This window comes from Limulus polyphemus, unplaced genomic scaffold, assembly GCF_000517525.1.
Source record: "Limulus polyphemus unplaced genomic scaffold, Limulus_polyphemus-2.1.2 Scaffold9354, whole genome shotgun sequence".
Taxonomy (NCBI): Eukaryota; Metazoa; Arthropoda; class Merostomata; order Xiphosura; family Limulidae; genus Limulus; species Limulus polyphemus.
This window is the reverse complement of record NW_013674964.1, coordinates 2145-4089: the sequence shown is the minus strand read 5'-3', so window position 1 is coordinate 4089 and position 1945 is coordinate 2145. Positions and strand designations below refer to the sequence as shown.

Sequence of the window (1945 nt, the reverse complement as noted above, 5' to 3'; positions counted from 1 at the left end):
AGATTTTTTCATTATCCCACGTATTAGATTTTTTCATTATCTCATGTATTGTGTTTTATTATCCCATGTATTAGATTTTTTTCATTATCCCACGTATTAGATTTTTTCATCATCTCATATATTGTGTTTTATTATTCCATGTATTAGATTTTTTCATTATCCCACGTATTAGATTTTTTCTATTATCTCATGTATTGTGTTTTATTATCCCATGTATTAGATTTTTCTTTATCTCATATATTGTGTTTTATTATCCCATGTATTAGATTTTTTCATCATCTCATATATTGTGTTTTATTATCCCATGTATTAGATTTTTTTCATTATCCCACGTATTAGATTTTTTCATTATCTTATGTATTGTGTTTTATTATCGCATGTATTAGATTTTTTCATTATCCCATGTATTAGATTTTTTCATTATCCCACGTATTGTGTTTTATTATCTCATGTATTAGATTTTTTTCATTATCGCATGTATTAGATTTTTTCATTATTTCATGTATTGTTTTTTATTATCCCATGTATTAGATTTTTTTCATTATCCCACGTATTAGATTTTTTTCATTATCTCATGTATTGTGTTTTATTATCGCATGTATTAGATTTTTTCATCATCTCATATATTGTGTTTTGTTTTTAATTTTAAAAGTGTTTTCCTTTATTAAGTTAAGAAATGGAGTGTATATAATGATACAACAAGTGCTAGTAATCATAGTTCTAATCCAGAAAATTGTTTTTCTAAAGACAACGTATGAAAAATTTTCGATTTTGTTTCTTTTAATGTTCGCTTAAAGAGTTTATTTATTTTTAAGACTCTCCATTCCTGTTACTACTGTGGAGGAAATAACTTATCGAACAGCTGATGTTGACAATGATTAACGTGACGTTTACTTTTAAAAATTAAACAAACTATTTTTATATGTGAAAGGAAATGCTGGCCGTAGTTCAAGACACAAGCGTGATGACTGAGAGGGATCGAATAGCTCGAGATGAAGACTTCTACCGGCAAGATGTTGTGCAGGTGGAAAGAGATTTATCGTAAGTTAACAAAGGACTTTGAAACAAGCATAAACGTAACGTTTGGATGATCAATAATATTATATATGTACTTCACTGTGATTACAGGCCAATTCCGTACATTTAAGTGATGTTGGGGATAGTGTCTTCCTTTAGAACAGTCCTATTAACAAGTTTTCTTTAAACCTAATGAATTTAGGCTCAAAAACCAAGATCGTATCGGGGATAATTTATCCTCTAGAATTGTCCTTTTAGCAATTACTTGAAGCATACTGATTTTCGGAATAAAAATTTTAGTTATAAGCCCTCAGATTTACCACTGGGATACCAGGAGTCTCTCCAATTTGCAGTTGTCTGTATGTCATAGTAGAGTTAATATAATTTATGTTTGACATTTATTAAAGAGTTTGGAAGATGCTTACAGCTTACCGTTCTTTTATATTATCTGGTTCTTCAAATACAGGAAACGAAACAAGGTTAAACTTGATGTATATAAATTAATAGCGAATTAAATAAAGAAGCTTTTTCTTATGATTTCGGGCACATAAAGCATCCTCTCCGACCTTGTTCTGGGCAATAATTGTAGATACCATTGTGAAATTATATAAAGCAACAAGTTTTTCCTTGACCCATCAAATTACTGATGGCGTTCATATCGGCTTTATTATAAATATGTTTTCAAAATATTTATGTATCATATTGCTGTTTGTGATGTATGTCTTTGTTGGTTACAGGACTCCTAATAAGATATGAGTTTTAATTTGTGGTCCATGTCTTTGTTGGTTACAGGACTCCTAATAAGATGTGAGTTTGAATTTGTGGTCCATGTCTTTGTTGGTTACAGGACTCCTAATAAGATGTAAGTTTGAATTTGTCGTCCATGTCTTTGTTGGTTACAGGACTCCTAATAAGATGTGAGTTTTAA

At 29.6% G+C, this 1945-nt stretch overlaps 1 protein-coding gene across 1 annotated transcript in view; it reads left to right on the top strand.

Moving 5' to 3' along the window:
• Positions 1-1041, top strand: part of LOC111083391 (coiled-coil domain-containing protein CG32809-like) — a gene marked incomplete at its 3' end in the record, with an annotated part of 12261 nt that extends 11220 nt beyond the window's left edge. The window contains exon 4 of the mRNA XM_022379896.1: positions 932-1041. Coding sequence (XP_022235604.1) covers positions 932-1041 — 110 coding nt within the window. The remainder of the gene's footprint in view (positions 1-931) is intronic.
• Positions 1042-1945: the final 904 nt, after the last annotated feature.